General features: G+C 45.6%; 1 protein-coding gene across 1 annotated transcript in view; it reads left to right on the top strand.

Annotated features, from left to right (window-relative positions):
- Window positions 1-2,857: 2,857 nt before the first annotated feature.
- ecpas (Ecm29 proteasome adaptor and scaffold) overlaps window positions 2,858-14,245 on the top strand; it is a 27,964-nt gene continuing 16,576 nt past the window's right edge. The window contains exons 1-17 of the mRNA XM_064344900.1: window positions 2,858-3,011; window positions 4,277-4,407; window positions 4,515-4,631; window positions 6,336-6,454; window positions 7,288-7,437; window positions 8,246-8,420; window positions 8,837-8,976; window positions 9,150-9,231; window positions 9,939-10,058; window positions 10,740-10,825; window positions 11,341-11,416; window positions 11,585-11,634; window positions 11,857-11,923; window positions 12,542-12,664; window positions 12,961-13,064; window positions 13,156-13,279; window positions 13,722-13,802. Coding sequence (XP_064200970.1) covers window positions 2,990-3,011; window positions 4,277-4,407; window positions 4,515-4,631; window positions 6,336-6,454; window positions 7,288-7,437; window positions 8,246-8,420; window positions 8,837-8,976; window positions 9,150-9,231; window positions 9,939-10,058; window positions 10,740-10,825; window positions 11,341-11,416; window positions 11,585-11,634; window positions 11,857-11,923; window positions 12,542-12,664; window positions 12,961-13,064; window positions 13,156-13,279; window positions 13,722-13,802 — 1,767 coding nt within the window. The 5' untranslated portion in view covers window positions 2,858-2,989. The remainder of the gene's footprint in view (window positions 3,012-4,276; window positions 4,408-4,514; window positions 4,632-6,335; window positions 6,455-7,287; window positions 7,438-8,245; window positions 8,421-8,836; window positions 8,977-9,149; window positions 9,232-9,938; window positions 10,059-10,739; window positions 10,826-11,340; window positions 11,417-11,584; window positions 11,635-11,856; window positions 11,924-12,541; window positions 12,665-12,960; window positions 13,065-13,155; window positions 13,280-13,721; window positions 13,803-14,245) is intronic.

Raw genomic sequence — 14,245 nt, 5'->3', positions numbered from 1 at the left:
CAGCAAATTATACTGTCAAATCAACCCGTATGATTAGCAAAATACAGGCTCAAGAAATGTCAAACAATTTCAAACAATTGTTGCCTACCCTGTGCTTGAAATAGATTCATACTTAAAAATGTTTTCAATTTCTCAAAAAAAGAGAATGCCTTTAGAAAATAGCAACAATACCTTTAATATATGCAAAGAAATGTTAAAGTCTCTCAATTGCTATAAGTAACAACTAAAGTATTTCATAAATATAAATATGGGTCTGGTCTCCCCCCCCCCCCCCCCCCCCCGGTCTTCACATAATCAGTCAATAGAAAAATTATCTGAAAATGATGAATGTAGTTTCATATTCCTCTAGATTAAGTACAAGTTCGTAGCATGTGCCACAATCCGTATGATATGCCTGCTGCAAACACGGATGTTTATGGTAAGCAGTTCACTTATTCTCACTCATCTCATGCTTCATGCTTTAGAAATGTGATTGCCTTTGTGTGTGTGTGTGTGTGTGTGTGTGTGTGTGTGTCTTCAGTTGAGTTGGAGTTTTTCCTCAGTGGTTTAACTAACACCAACCACTTCCTTCTAAGGAATTAGTTTCTTTTTCATGTAACTTAATGTCTTGTGTTTGTATATAATAACAGAAAAACAAATATTTTTAAAAAATATTTTATATTTACTGGAGCAAATAAGCCGTGTATAATGAAAAGTACAAATAACGTTAAAATAAAACGAAGTCCGCAAATACTTGTTTCAGCTGTGCTTGCCTGACTGGTTGTTTTGATATGACAGGACTCCACATGAAAATGTTGAGGTTAGTCACAACACGTCATAGACTCCGCCCAACAAAGAACGTGTCCCGTGCAAAGTTTTCCTGCGCGTTCAACAAATGTTGAAAAGGCATTGATAGGCAAGGGTGGAGTTATCTGTGGTCTCTTATAAAACGTTTGTGGGCCTTATTCTGTTCGTATCCTTTGCGTTTTAATGTATTTTATGGAGTCAGTTGCGGAAGTACTTTTCCCCTTTACTGCTGCGACCACGGCCGCAAACGAAACATACATGTACATACAATGATATAGCCCCACTCTAAATCCGGTCATATTTGCATAATATTTTGGTAACGTTTGAGACGCTTGCATTATAACATATTGAATTTCATCAGGTATTTTTTTCCAAAAACATAGGACATGCTAATATATAGATTTTCACCTGGACCCATGGAAATGCAATAGAAAATGTTCACATTTTCGAATGCGAAAAAACTCGAATTATTCAGATGCAGGTAGCTAGGCCAAATCATTTCTATCATTGTTCCAAAATACAGCACATTAAGCGAGATAGCTGACCATTGTGAACCGTTTCCTTCATAACACATATCATAATAATTTAGGAGAATATATGGCCGGTCTCCCTAACGTTATTGTTTTGCTTTATTTTAACGTAAACTGGCTATCCAACACCACAATGTTAGCTCGAGGCTGTGCAGATGGGAGACTCAAAATTGCAAGTCACAAAAATGTCCAACCGACGATACATCGAATTAACAATTATACACACCGGGTTTCCCGAATATCCAACATGTTATTGCATTATTACCCTTTGAAGTTAACATTTCTGTTATGTACTGATGATGACAGTGACAGTGACACTGTAATCAGTAACGTTATCCCTCATGCACGGTCAACACCACGAATCAACTTGGCTAGCTATCTGTCACTTCAGCAGCAACTGCTAGCATGCTAGCTGTGTTTTTTTTTTTTTTGCTAAACGAGACACCTAGTCTAGATACACGCAGACACACAATAGCCACAAAATAGGCTAAGTCCTAAACTACAAGGCACTGGCTAAAGAGATAACGTAGCTGCAAACCAAGTTAACCTAGTTAGCAGATGTTATCTTTAGACAATTCTTATAGCTAGCCCACTACATCTACAACAGGCCCTCCGTATTCATTTCCAGCTGAGAGTGAATCAAAACTGCTTATCCCTCTGGGGTGACATGATATTGTGTAGCCAGCTAACTAGCCTGGCTAGGCTACCATGTTCAAAATGTCATCACAATAAGCGACCCTAGCCAGCTTAGTGTTAGCTGCATAGCTAAACAATTCTGCATGCTAGCCAGTTAGCTAACGTTATATTAATCTCTGGTTGCAGTAAAAACGATTCTCACCAGCTGTCATTCTGGATATGACGTGCTGTCGGGCATGGCACGTTAAAATTATTCTTACCTGCGTGTAATGTCGTTGTATGAATTTATTGTTGTCTGTGTGTAGTTAAAAGTCCTCCAGTTTCTGACAGCTTGGTTCTTTTTCACTCCTCCCACAACGAATGAACAAATGCCCCCATGAACAGACTCTCCGCGACTGTTGCAGCATCTTTGACACTCCCCCTAGCGGCACCAGCTAACCAGAACGCCAGGATTATTTGAACTGTGGTAAGTTTCATTTAGGGCTCGTATTCATAAAGCATCTGAGAGTTGGAGCGCTGTTTTTGGTTTTTTCTGCTGTCTGGTACTGATGTACACTCAGGGTTCTGTCCCAATATTAACAGCTATTTGCGCATAGCAGATAGAGAAATGAATGTCACCCATGTACTCTGCATTTACAGTTATTGCAGAATCTGACACTTCAGGGTACGATGGAACCACCCAGGACAAGAGAGATGTACATACATGCTAGGTCGTTTTATTTCTAGGCACCAACCTGGCTAAATACTGCTTCGAAAAACCATTTAAAAAATATCTGGAGCTAAATATGTATTTTCTAAAATACAATTATGTATTAATTTAGCTCAATTAAACCTATATTTTCATAGTCAGTTTTGCGCGTCGTGACTAAATTAGCCATAGCACGATTTGAGCTGTGAGTGGCGCTGTTGTGACATTGTGTGTGAGCCTTCCGTAAGGCTCAGCTTTTTCTAAATATACGAAAAGGAAGAGTTCGGGGATTCAGTTTAGAGACGAAGCTTCAGCGAGCAGCAGCGGGAGTGGTTGTGCGTGTGCAAACATGGCTGCTCAGGATGAGCTGAGTAAGTTGCAACAAGCTAGTACACCGGCCATTGAAAAGTGTTAAATGATTCCTATTAGCGTGCGAAAGCGTTATTCGTTATCGGGTGCATAAACCGATAATGATTCGGTTGTGATCAAATTGCTCACAGACACTTAGCTGGAGATATGATGAGCATTGCGCTAGCTCGTTGGCTATTTCTAAAAATGGGCCTATATGCACAGTCATGATCAGAAGCGAAAGTATTTGCGCAAAATTGTGTTAAGGGGCGTGTAAAATATACAGCAAGTGTGCTAGCTATTATATAAATTGTTACTAAATACAACGATCGATTATAATCTTAACGAGCTGATTGAATAGTTATTTTTTTCTATAGCTTTTAGGTAGCTAGCTTGGGAGGGCGGTGGTATCATTGGCTACGTTTAGCTTACCCGCAAGATAGCTGTTGCCTACCCTAAACTGGAGAATATTTATTTCGCTGGATGTAGTGTTCAGCTATATCGGTTGCATATTTCAGTGAAATACACATTTACAAAGCTGATGTTTACTTGATGTTTTTAGTCATCCATGACTCAGTCTGCCAAATTAGCCGGTGAGCTAGGTGCCTTGCTTTTTTTTTTGCTAATTGAAAGTAGAACCAGCTAGGAAGCCTAGTTAGGCAGGTAACTGATTGTATGTGGAAAAGGCTAACTTGACAGCTAACTTGGTTGATTGACTTGTATATTGCTGGCTACGTAAGTAATGTTATGTGTGAACCAGCGTGCTAGTATCAGTTGTATCATTCATGGAAGAGCTACCTTCTGTAAGATATGACATTATTCTAAAACATTCGTGACGCCAACGTCAATCCTCAAGATCTTTTTTCCAGTTCTGGGCGTGTTGTCTTGCGCTAGCTGGCTTATGCTTCTGCGGTGTACATTTAGAAGTGCCACCATTACCTCATGCAGTTAGGCCTACTCCACAGATAAACTAGAGGCCTGTTACTTTGATGGCAATGGCAAAGCCAAATGTGTTGGTTTGGTATTACCTCTAAACTTGAGTGTAACCTTTTTTCCATTACATATTTGTGTCTGCTTTGCCTGATGTACATGAAAAACAAAAATGCTGTAGAAACTATATTAAAAGCTGTATTGTTTTCTAGTGCTCACTGTCCTATTTTAATGTTGCATTTGTATTGGGCAAATTACATGCATATGTACATTGACAAGTAAGAAGTCGTTGTCCAAAAAGGCTTCCATCCTAAATGCGATTTGGACATGTTATGCCTCGTTAATTTCCTTTGACCAGATCAACTGGAGCGGGTTTTTCTTCGCCTGGGCCACGCAGAGACAGACGACCAATTGCAAGACATCATATCTAAATTCCTCCCCCCAGTTCTGCTAAAGCTGTCCAGCACCCAAGAAGGAGTTAGGAAAAAAGTAGGTTCATGTGCACCAGAGGATTCTGGGTAATTTACTAAAGCCATGCAGTCCTGTGAAAGCAGTTGGGAGTTGCTACTTTTCTGATGTCTCTCTCCCCTTCCCAGGTGATGGAGTTGTTGGTCCACTTGAATAAACGCATAAAGAGCAGGCCCAAGATTCAGCTGCCGGTCGAGACTCTGTTAGTGCAGTACCAGGATCCTTCGGCGGCCTCCTTCGTGACTGTAAGAGCTCTGCATTACCTCATTTCCTCTGGCTGGTTCGTGAGTGCGTTGGTCGAGTAGAGCTTAGAGCACCTGGCTGTTTTCCATGACTCCTAGTCATGGCATTGTCCTGCGTGTGCTTTGCGCTTTTGTCCTGGAACGGTACGAAGGTTTGGCTCTCGTCGACGCGAGAACTGCGCTAGGCTGTCCCATCGCCGGTGTTTCCCCCCGTTGGTAGTTGAAAACCGCTTTGGAGGCACGGGCTGTCCGCTGAATCCCATCAAAGGCAGAGGCTGCTGTTCTGACGCAGTGGCTGCACTGCTCAGCGGAACGTGACGGAGGGGGGTGGCCGACTGCACTTTTTGGAAGAGCGGCTTCTCTTCTGCCAGGGGGAGGGGCCTATGCATGCAGTCGAGGAAACTCAGGGGTTTCAGGGGAAAAATACTCAAGGTTTAGCCTTAAGTTATTGGCCATGTGTATTCTGACCGCGAGTAGTTTTGTTCAAGAAAATGGAGGCCGAAAGCCGGCTATCTAAATTCCCGTCCTCGTCCCGGGCCCCGTGCCGAAATGAAGTGCCGCGCATTCTTTCAGAGCTGCTGTTCTGAAGTGGTGTGGCCGAGGTCGTGGGCTTGCCATCCTCTGTAACGATCAACTTTCATCGCTTCAGCGTCTAGAGCTGTGGATGTCCTTAGTCTCTTCAGCCGTCATGCAGAACCTGAGAGTTCTCCGTTCTTTCACAGTGAGGATGTATAGATTATTGTACGATCAAATAATCCGCTGGAGCAGTTCCCAGGCTGGTCAGAGTACCACTTTACAACAAGAGCATCAATGAAGGTGTGCACATTTGTTCCAAAGAAAGTCTTGAGTTTACAGCATCAGATTAATATGACGTTCTTTCCCGCAAGTTACAGTTTGGTCAATATTGGTTCAGAAGTAGTAAAAAGAAAGAAGCAATACAAATACTCAATTACATACTGCTAAATTTGGTTGCTTTATGTCTACGAGATGGGCCATTCTCAGGCAATCCATTGCCTGAGGATGGTTTTGAGTCTGAAATATGGCCTGTGGTTGTAAATACACATGTTGTTATTCAGACAAATTGTTTATTTATGAATTTTCTCTTATTTTATTTTTTCACTCCAACACAGACATTTTCTATGGTTATGAAAAATCCTCATCCACCGAAGCTGTGGTTCACTGGAGAAACAAAAAATAATCCCATCAGGCTTTTGCTGCACAGTCACAGTGTAGGATGTGAGGTGTAACAAGAGGGCGGAGTTTAGCTCATTCTCCAGCAGTCACCGCCCAGTCTGGCTGTGGCTCAGTGGGGTGATGCTCGATGGCTTTCTATGTGTGCTGTTTCCAGCATGTGCTGGTGCTCCAGTACTCCAGTGTACTCTTGAGTTTGCCTGTAGCGACCATGTCATGATTATTGGAGGTATTTTTCAAATGTTTCGAAGATGACAGAATGACGTAAACGGTGATGGTTCAATGTCATAATCCGGATAACTGCCAAGTGCTCTAAATCCATGAATGCATTTTGCTTTTCTGAGCTAAAGTGTCCAATTTTTCACTGATTAGGCTGTAGAGTATTAGTGTATGAATGTACTATTGGCTACTCTATTTCGGTTGATAGCTGTGTTATTTTGTTACAGTATGTTCTGTTCTCTGAGAAGGTTTGTCATCTGAATCCTAAGTGCAGTGTGTGTGTGTGTTTGCATGCAGAACTTCACTATCATTTACATAAAGATGGGCTACCCTCGGCTGGAGGTGCAGAAACAGTGCGAGCTGGCGCCTACGCTGCTGACTGCCATGGAGGGGAAGCCTCAGCCGCAGCAGGACGGGTGAGCTGGCCTGTGAACTAACTTTTTCTAAAAAAGTTTCGTTTATTTTTTAATGTTGCCGTCCAGCATCGGGGCGAGCATGCCCACTTCCCACCCTGATTTGGAATTTACCACTGTTTTGAGGTTCGGGAGACTGCTGACGTCCAGAAGTTCTCCTCCGAAACACGTGGTGTCAGCTACCTGCTTCTTTTCACACCGCAGCCCACAGCTAAGCTAGTGCATTACTGAGTCAGAGGAAGACCTTTTCATACGCGGCTTTAGCGTTCAGTCCGCTGGCGACCGATCGACCAGCGGGGGTCGCTAGAGAGCGATGAAACGCTGACTCCTTCCCAACTGAACCCATACATACCATGGGTGATGAAATTACGAACTGCACACCACCCTATGGAGCTAGCGGCCACAGTCAACACTGGTGCGGTCTGTTTTTGACCAGACCGTGTGGCTTATCCATGCTCCATGGTGTGGTGCCTAACTGAATGAGCCACCTAGCAGGCCCCGTCGATGACATTCTGAATTAATGGTTTTGTGTCATTTGACTTATTGTATTTCATTGTGGTATTGACAATACACTTGACTGACTTTAAATTTAGAGTCTTCCAGCTTCATGCTTGAAATATTAAATTGCATACTGTCTTATCATTCAGACATCATAATAAAGTTTTCATTTTGACACTCAAAACGTTCCTACTGTGGAAACAAGAAGTTTGAAATGGAAAGTTTGAAAGTGAATGAATAGTAGTTGTGTGCCCATTGTGCAGTAATTGAGAGCTCAGCAGGTGGTGTGCTTTGTATGACTTGACTGATTTTTATTTTTTATTTTTCTGCATTTTTAGGCTGATGCACCTTTTGATACCGGCCCTGTTTCACATGAAGTACCCCGCTGGTCCTGCGAGAGCCGCCTCCCCGTTCAACCTCGTTGAAAAGCCAAAGACAGTCCACTTACTTTTAGATTTCATGTTAGACGTTCTTCTAATGCCTTATGGGTAGGTTGCTGTTCATTATGTCCTGCCTTTTTAGGTTTTTGATGTTATATTTTCATTATTTTGGGTTTGGTATGGATTTACGAACACTATATTGGTCCTTTTGATTTGCACGCGTGGGGTTAATATCCGGCAGTACTTTCACCAGGAGTTGGGGTCAACTCCGTTTCAGTTCGATCAATTCAGGAAGTTAATTGAAATTGACTTCTTAATTGAAAAATCCTCGGAACATTATGGCCTTTTTTTGTCGATCTCTGAAATGGCTTTCCCGGATTGAATGAATGGAAGTGAAATTGACCTAGACTGACGCTGGATTATTTTTCTATCCACCTATAAAATGGAAAAGTACTGAAAGAAGAAATATTGTGGGTTAACCTTAATATAGCCTACATTTTGATTACGAATCCAGAAAGCTTCCTGAGATGGACGGGTTGTTATTTATGAAAGACTTCCATCTTTCCCGTAGGGATGAAAGCATTTCTGTGCTTCAGAGCATACCGCATTGCTTTATTGTGCAGAATCTTTGTATTGCACTGAAGGTGGGAATTCTGTTCTGATTGTGTTCCTGCAGTACGTGGGAATTCTATACTAATTATGTATTCCTGCAGAGGACGGGAATTCTGTACTAATTATTCAGTAGGTTGGAATTCCGTTTTTTTGACAGTCTGCAAATGCTCAGGGATCATTAATGAACTCGTTTTGGCTTGGCCGGTTTGTGTCGATCGTGTGAACAGGCTTTCTCTGTGTTTGTGCGGTGTCTTTATTGGTAATCCGCGGGTGAGTTTCTCACCCCCGTTCCCTTCACCCCCAGGTTTGTGCTGAACGAGCCCCAGGCCCGGGGGTCCCCGGCCTCCCCCCAGGGCAGCGCCGCAGCAGGGGGGGCCGCCTCCGGCCAGGGCCTCCCCCAGCCTCCCCCCGGCATGAGCTTCTACGCGGCCAAGCGCATCGTCGGGGAGACACTCTGGAGCCCCGGGCAACTGGAGCAGGTAGGGGTGGGCGGAGAAACGGTCTGGTGTGTGTGTGTGTGCGTGTGTGCGTGTGTGCGTTTGATTCTGCTTTTCTGTATAGCCTCAGTGTGCAGCTAACTGAACTGGGCTCTACTTCTGCATTGCTAATTGATTTTAGCCATTCAGCACCATGGGAAACACCTTGGGTTGAAGAATAATATTTTTAAAACCATTGTATTGGTTTTAAAGTTCAATGTAATATTAGTACGATTTGTCATCTGTATATGTATTCCTGTGTGCTAGTTGCCCCCCTCCCCCCCAATGTGGCCCACATGGCCTGTTGTGTTTGGTACCAACAGCCCATGTTGTCCTATGGGTGTTGTCCTAAACAGGGGTTTAGGCATAGGAAGCAGCCGAAAGTAAAGACCAAGCCCCTTTCTGATGTTTTCCTGCAGTGCAAGCTGGGCATCGTGAAGTTCATCGAGGCGGAGCAGGTTCCCGAGGTGGAGGGCATCATTCACCTGGTGGTCGCCTCCAGCGACACCCGGCACAGCGTCGCCACGGCAGCGGATCTGGAATTGAAGAGCAAGCAGAGGTACAGTGTAAAAGCACTAGACACCGCTGAAGATATGAAGTTTAAGCAAATAAAAATAACAACATACACCAGTGACATTTCATGAGGTGTGATTATTAAACAATGCTCATGCTTTTTTCTTTTGTTTTAAAGCGTTTTCACGTTTAGTAATGTATTTTTACTTTTCTTTCCAGCATCATCGATTGGAATAACCCTTTAATAGTTAACAAGATGTACAAGGTTTACCTGGGAGACATTCCCCTGAAAACAAAAGAGGTGAGGGTTGCGAGTAGTTGTGAGATGGTCTGGAGCCTTCGTACTCACGCTGATCTTAACACGCTGAAATACAGTTTTGAGTTTAATTATAAGCACTTAACTCACCTCATATGCTCCACTGGGTAAAGACAGTGCAGTGTGGTAAGTGCTGTTCAGAATGTGGGTTCTCTCTGTAGCAAGGCTGTGGGAGCAGTGGTTTAGCTGAGAGAGAATGTGTAGGTGAAAGGGGTTGTGGTCTGTACAGTGACTGGGTGCTATAGACTTTTAATGTGGGTGTGGTCTGTACTAATGGGGGTGTGGTCTTTACTAATAGAGGCGTGGTCTGTACTAATGAGGGCATGGCCTATGCGGTGGCTCATTGTGCTGTGGCTTTAATGAGGGTGTGGTCTGTACTAATAGAGGCGTGGTCTGTACTAATGAGGACATGGCCTATGCAGTGGCTCATTGTGCTGTGGCTTTAGTGGATGGGGTGTGGTCTGTACTAATGGGGTGTGGCCTGTACTAATAGAGGCGTGGTCTATGCAGTGGCTCATTGTGCTGTGGCTTTAATGTGGGTGTGGTCTGTACTAATGGGGGTGTGGTCTGTACTAATAGAGGCGTGGCCTATGCGGTGGCTCATTGTGCTGTGGCTTTAGTGGGGGTGTGGTCTGTATTAATCGGGGTGTGGCCTACACATTGGCTCAGTGTCCCGCGTGCTCGTTTCTCAGGGCGCGGCTCTGAAGCCGGAGCTGAAGCGGGAGCCGGTCAGCACCCGGGTGAAGCTGAAGATCCTCCCCCACCTGCTGCGCTCCCGGCTGGCCGCCGAGACCTTCCCCGCCAACATCCAGGTGAGCCCCCCCCCCTTACCCCCCCCCCCTTCAACCCCCGCCCTCGCACGCACTGTCAGACTTGCCCCCCCAATGGCACGGCACCAAAGGCATTTTTCACACAAGCGATTAATAAACTTTACATAACGGCCAAATGGCTGGTCCTTCTTGGTGTTGGTGGCCATTTTCTCGATAGTCAGTAAGAACCGTCTCCCTGGCAACCCAGCAGTCTCTGAGACGGGCAGTTGAACCCTGCAGTTGATGACTCGTAAGGGTTAATGGGCAGTCTGTTGTAACTGTGCCGGCTGTGGCCAGCAGGATCACCAGATTCCCTCCTGCATCTGACAGGCATGACTGCATGACTGCATGACTGCTTGTAGATGAGAGAGAGATCTACCGTCTTATTTGCAGAATGATCTTATACATAGTAATGGATGTCTGAACATGTTTTCTGTGTGCATGTGCTTGCGTGTGTTTGTGCACGTGTGCGCGTATGTGTGCGCGTATGTGTGTGCGGATGTGTGTGCGTGTATGTTTGTGTGCGTGTGTGGGTGTGTGTATTTTGTATATATCCCTGAATGTGTGTGTCTCTGTTTTGCCCCCAAGCTGCTCTTGTTGCTGCTCCATCTCTGTGTTCCAGACTCTTCTCTCCAGTGCAGTTCAGCTGAGTTCACAGGGCCTCTCTCTCTGTGTCTTTTCCAGGTGGTCTATGACGGGCTGTTTGGAGCGAACACCAATAACAAGCTGCGTTCTATGTCTCTGCAGTTCGTCCATCACATCTGTGTGGTGTGAGTACTGCCCCCTTCAGGCCGGGGTTTCACCAAAAAACCTCCCCAGGAGCCTCGTACACACTGTTTCGTTTTTACTCGTACACACAGACACTCGTCTACATTTAAAAAGTGAAATTGAAAAACTGCGATATCATTTCCTGTCTCTGTTAAGCTCAACAGAACACATGTCCAGTTCAGATGAGAAAAGCTGACACACTATTGCATCATATCCCTTCATGTCTTACCAGTCCTTTTACAAACGGATAAATTCATGTTGGATGCACTCAAAGCCTCATTTTAATGAGGATGATCATTGACACAGCTGCCTGCGTCTCTGTATTTCCAAAATGTCAAAATTACACAGCTGCATTTCAAAGTGAGTGTATGCATTTACCTTTTACATGGAGTAATTAACCAGGTCATTTTATTACGCCTGTACCCCTGTAGTGGTTCGTCTATAGCGTATATTTATGGAAGTGTTGTCGGTAGCCTAAAAATACAATGCAATGTATTTGTGTGTTTGTCCTTGACAGATGCCCAGACACAAACAAACCCCTGGGCCTTATGCTGCTGAATGGCCTGACCAAGCTTATCAATGAATACAAGGAGGTGAGTGACCTCGCTGTTCAGACAGGGCATGCGGCTGATTTTAATTGATCATTTTATTTCTCTTAAAATACCGGCAGGGCCTTGGCTGTCTGGTTTTGGTACGCTCTTGTCGGCGTGCGGTAACGACAGAAACGTTTCGCGAGCGCTGAACTGACACTCCTCTTTCAGGACCCGAAATTGCTGTGCGTGGCGTACTCCGCCGTGGGAAAGCTGTCAAGGTGAACGACGCAGTCTGTCTTTCTTTTTCTCACACTGCTTTAATTTACCATTGTGAGCTGAATGTTTCAAATGCGGTGTCTCCACTCTGCAAATTAGTCTAACTGCGTTGTGCCTTATTAAGATAATTGAGGGATTAACGTTCTTTTGTTCCGCTGTGCTTTTCGATGCTGAATTTTCATTTTTTTTTCTCTCTCTTTTTTCTTTTCCCCGCCTGTTCTTAGCCGAATGCCGCAGCTCTTCACAAAAGACATCGCCCTGGTTCAGCAGTTTTTCGAAGCCATGTGCAAGGTGAGCGGAACGGGAGCCGAGCGGGGAGGCTGAAAGGGGGAGGCCCGTCTTTTGTTCCGCCGCGCGGACCGGCGTCCGCCGCTCTCGCGCTAGCGCTAGCGCGGGAATCTCGACGGGTTTTACCGCGAGGCGCCTGAGCAGAAAGGAAAAAAAAAAAGCTCTGAAGTGTCAGTCCTGTAATGGGAAAAAACGGGCTTTCCTGCACAGGTTTGTGTGTCAGACTGTCCCTGCAGTCACTGTAGGTGTCTGAAAAAATTTAGATTCACTGAGCTGATGGCACTACCTCAGTAATATATCTTTATTTTTCTCAGAGTAGGGCATATTCAGTTTTTAAAATTTTGAATTTGGGCCTTTTAGACTATTGTAGAAGCTGGGATAGAAAGGTGTATTTCGCTGAGTTTATGTTGCTGATTGGCTTTTAGAGCACTGTGGTTGATTTTTGGGTTCAGTCTGTATGGCAGCGTTGAGTTTATCCTACCGAACGGTTACTTTAGTGCTGAGCTTGATGCTGATTGGTTCTTTGAGTGGTGCACTGCTCAGTTTGGCTACTGATTGGCTTTGTGAATAGTGTAGCGCTGATTTTGTGGTTCTGATTGGCTGTGTGCGCTGCTCTCTCAGGAGGACCCAGAGGTCAGGCTGGCCATCCAGGAGGCCCTGTCCATGATGGTGGGGGCGTACGCCCAGCTGCAGGGGGCCCTGCTCAACCTCATGGAAGCGCTCGTCACTGCCTACATGGGAAAGGTGAGTCTGACACCACCAAACTGCTGTAATTCAAACTCATACTCTCATAATCCAAACCTGTACCCCTGTAGTGGAAACCTGTACCCTCATAATGCAAACCCATACCCCCATTATCCAAACCTGAACCCCCAAAATTAAAACTCATTCCCCACGTGGGTCAGTGTGCTCTTAAGCTATGGCCTGAAAGTCACCAGCAGGGCTGCACAGTGTATCCTGATTGTGTTTTTGTAACCATAATAAGCATAATCGCGTGTTTTCAGTTCTAATCTTTTTTTTCGTCTTATTTGCGTGAGCAGCCAGAGGTGCAGGTCCGCCAAGTGGCCATGAAGTTCGCCAGCACGGTGTTCGCCCCGGACCACGTCCCCTCCAGATACCTCCTCCTGCTGGCCGCTGGGGACCCGTGAGTCCGCCCCCTTACCCGCCCTTACCAGCCCCATTTGATTGACGTGTGAATTGTCCAATGACTTCCCTCCCTTGCTGTGCTGCCGCAGGAGAGAGGAGGTGCACGGGGAGGCGCAGCGTGTCCTCAGGGCTCTCCCCACCCACAGCACGGAGAAGGAGGGCTCCAAGCCCATGCCGTCCTTCCCGGAGATGGTCAGCTACATCCAGGAGAAGGTACGCTAGCCTCCGCTGCCGGGAGCTTAGCCCCAGAAACACCAGAGCTACCGCACACTCAGGAGAATTTAACTTCAGAAGTTCACTTGAAGATCGTTCTTTTTTCTTTCATTCTATTGATGTGCTTGGTGATGCATTTGCAGTTGTGTGATTTATTATGTGTTAAGCAAAGGCTTTGTCGTGACCTACTATAGCTTATTGACCAACGCAATGCTGTTTTGCTCAAATTCAACATGCATGCAGTTGGAATGAGGCAAAGAGAAAGAAAGAGATCACTTTTGACTGCCTGTAAATTGAGATCTTTTATTATAATGCAAATTACCATGCACTAATTGGATAGTGTGCCTGAAAAGTGTATCTAGTGATTGTGAAAAGACGTGCGACAACGTGAAGATTTGAAATGAGATTTCTTGGATGACGGTTTGATTTTTTGGTCTCGCAGGCGTCCCAACGGATGAAAACTCCGGCGAAGTACATCGTGGGAACGTCCACCCTCCCCTTCAACCCCTCTGCGTTCGGAGAGGTGATTTTCACACCGCCGTCTGCCCCCCCCCCCCCCCCGCAAATAACGCATGCACGATCAGTCTTTTAATTCCCATTATTCACATCTCTTTAATCTTCATGGCGTGGGAGAGGACTGCTCAGGTACGCACGCTCGGTGTGTGTGTGTGTGTGTGTGTGTGTGTGTACGCGCTGGCCGCACAGCACTAACCCGCCTCTTCTCAAAGCGAGGAGCCGCAAGGTGAGCTTAATTAAGTCGGTAATTACGGCCGTAACTCAGGCAGATTAAGGCCCGGTGCGGTCCCCGCGCTCCCGCTGCCTCTCCCCGCTCCCGCGTGACACTCCCCCGTCTCCGCGCGGCTTCGCGCGCATCTGTTCCCGCCGCTCTCCGGGGCACGCGATTCTCCCGCTCATGGATTGATTAGGATAACGCTCGTTTTCACACCCCCCCGGTTATCTCCACCG

Source organism: Anguilla rostrata, chromosome 7 (assembly GCF_018555375.3).
Source record: "Anguilla rostrata isolate EN2019 chromosome 7, ASM1855537v3, whole genome shotgun sequence".
Lineage (NCBI taxonomy): Eukaryota > Metazoa > Chordata > Actinopteri > Anguilliformes > Anguillidae > Anguilla > Anguilla rostrata.
The sequence above is the reverse complement of the archived record's forward strand: the minus strand, read 5'-3'. Positions and strand labels throughout refer to the sequence as shown.